A 2,566-nucleotide genomic window follows, 5' to 3' on the forward strand; every position below is an offset into this window, starting at 1 on the left:
AGTGACGTCGGTCCGGTGTTGTGTGCGGTCAACGGCAAGTAAAGGTGAGTAAAATAATGTCACTGGAATTAAAAAACAGAAAGAAAAAAAAAACTTAAAATATCGCGGATATAAGTGCTGCCAGGATTGTGGGCGGTAAAAGTAGAATTGGGCGCAGGTTTGCCTTTTAGTGTCGCGCCTCTGTTCTCCTTGTAGAAGTCAGTCGAGACAGGACATTTTATAAGATCTGCAGTTTGGACATTAAACACACTGCAGCACTTAAATAATAAGTTCAAGAGAAGTTAAACCGATGTTGATTGATAACACAAGATTTAGAGTTAAAACGATTGTTATTCGGTGACAAACTACGCAACACGCACTCCGCATTGAAAAAGGTGACAGCAGAAATTCAATTGAACATTATATTTAATAATTTTCATCAGGGTTTGATGATTGTCATTAAAAAAAGTGATGTTTACACAACAAAAGATATTTATTCTTCTGAGTTATGTGGCACTGGCAACGTATTAAATTGCAGTTATAAAAACTGTTTTTTTACACACTTTCCTGTTCCAGTGAAAATTGTTCATTTTCATTGTGAAAATGAGTGAAATGATTTGATCCACTGACATCAGTAGCTTTTTGCTTAATGTAGGGATGAGATTAAAAAAATGAAAGTCCATAAACTGTTCTTTTTTACAGATGCAGTTGATAGAGCATGAAAAAAACAAAGAAATTGACATCAAGATTGGTTAAGAAATAAGGACGTTACGTGATTTTAGTCTAAAAAAAAATCTGTATATTTTTTCCTGTCAATCAATTACGCATGGTCCATTTTCGCGTTCTCAACAATCACGTTCTCAATATCGGATTGTCATGAAACTTCATCATTATGTCAACAAAATATTATATTTTAGGGCTACTTACCTTTGAATGAGTGCTGTAAAAGTGATCGTGGTTTTTACGCTTGGTAAAGTTGAGCAAAAATTATCAGCACGAACGAAGTACATGATAGAAAACGGCAGAATTGAACCGGACAAAAACAAGATCAAAGAGGAACTTCCTGCCTACGTCATTACAAGGAATTCCATGGGAAATACCCTAGTGAGACAATGAGAAAAGCGATCTTTGTGGGAATCCTCTGCACACTACGCACATCGATAAACACGCATCGATGGAATGCGCATGCAGGCCTCCATCGGGAGATTGTCCTCTACCCTACTTAATGATTCACTTATCGGTCCTTCGAGCAGCCGTTTTTTTGGGGTATTTTATCAAGAAAATGATGAAACCATAAGCTAAGTTTGATGGCAATTTGAGTGACACATTTTTTTTTTTGGAGGTTTTAAATTTGAATTAATTTGTGGTCATTTTCTTTTGGTTAATAATAGGTAAAAACAAGAGATACGGAGCTTGAGCAGAGCTTAAAATGACCACCAAAACTACCTCGCTATATCTTCTGAGATATGGACATTTAAAATTATAATGGTGTGCTAAATAAATTTTATCTCTGTAATTAAGAGGACATGAGCAAAAATATGTGAGTTCTAGGAATTATTCATTAATGCCAAGTCATCCCACAAAACAGACAGAACGAATCCCACAAATAATTCTTCACTGATTTGATTTCAGCCTTATATCTTACGGAGTTTTTGAAATATTGCTGGTTTGATTTTTGGGCACGTTTCATTCATTCATTAAAAAAATGTTCAGTGGTATAATGGAAATTTTTTTGTGGTTTTGAAACCGTGACTTTCTCAAATACCAGTATACCTTGAAACTGCATATATATATATATATATATATATATATATATAAAATGCAAATGTGGTTGCAGCTCTTAGTTGCCTGGTGGCCTGCCAGGCCTGTACTATTAAGGGTGAAACACTGATGTCCCTTTTCCTCTTTTCCCAGTTGACCACCTGCAGGTTTGTACAGCCAGGTGTCCAGTCATGTGGCCTGTAATTTGGACAGCAGTGCGGACCTATGCCCCTTACGTCACCTTCCCTGTAGCCTTTGTGGTGGGAGCAGTGGGTTACCACCTGGAATGGTTCATCAAGGGGACACCCAAACCTCGGGAGGAGGAGAAGGGCATCCTTGAACTGAGGGAGGAGCGCAAACTGGAGGAACAAATGGGATTAGACAGCACCAAGGTCCTCAGCCTGAAAGAGAAACTGGAGTTCACGCCCAAAGCAGCTCTGAACAGGAACCGACCGGAAAAGAGTTAACCTGTGCTGCCGGGAGAGACACACGTAGACGTCGTCAGGTGTTGGGCACTCAGGAGGGGACGCACCGACCCTGCGTTCACCTTGACACAATGTCCCTGACTTGTGGTCCTGCAAAAGCTTTGACTGACACATAATGTTTAAACGTCACATATTTCATCTCTACTGAGTCCAGTCTGAGGTGGATATTTCTCTTTAGTTGTGCAGAGATCGCGGATTAGTGGCTGCTCGGAAACGGCCAGACAACATCTTCGGTTTTGTTCATGTCTAGCTGTGGTACATGACAGAAATATTCTGTTTGAATGCATGAATGTGATTTCTTTGATAAATTATTTCATGGAGCCAGCCTGTAGTAATCTTAT

At 39.0% G+C, this 2,566-nt stretch overlaps 1 protein-coding gene across 1 annotated transcript; it reads left to right on the forward strand.

Moving 5' to 3' along the window:
• smim12 (small integral membrane protein 12) lies at positions 1 to 2,281 on the forward strand. Its single transcript, XM_034160838.1, has 2 exons — positions 1 to 44; positions 1,894 to 2,281. The coding sequence occupies exon 2, from the start codon at positions 1,932 to 1,934 to the stop codon at positions 2,205 to 2,207; it is 276 nt and encodes a 91-aa protein (XP_034016729.1). The 5' UTR covers positions 1 to 44; positions 1,894 to 1,931; the 3' UTR covers positions 2,208 to 2,281.
• Positions 2,282 to 2,566: the final 285 nt, after the last annotated feature.

This window comes from Thalassophryne amazonica, chromosome 20, assembly GCF_902500255.1.
Source record: "Thalassophryne amazonica chromosome 20, fThaAma1.1, whole genome shotgun sequence".
Lineage (NCBI taxonomy): Eukaryota > Metazoa > Chordata > Actinopteri > Batrachoidiformes > Batrachoididae > Thalassophryne > Thalassophryne amazonica.

Bases quoted from the DNA above. Each gene is read 5' to 3' on its own strand.
- smim12 (XM_034160838.1), top strand. From the start codon at position 1,932: ATGTGGCCTGTAATTTGGACAGCAGTGCGGACCTATGCCCCTTACGTC.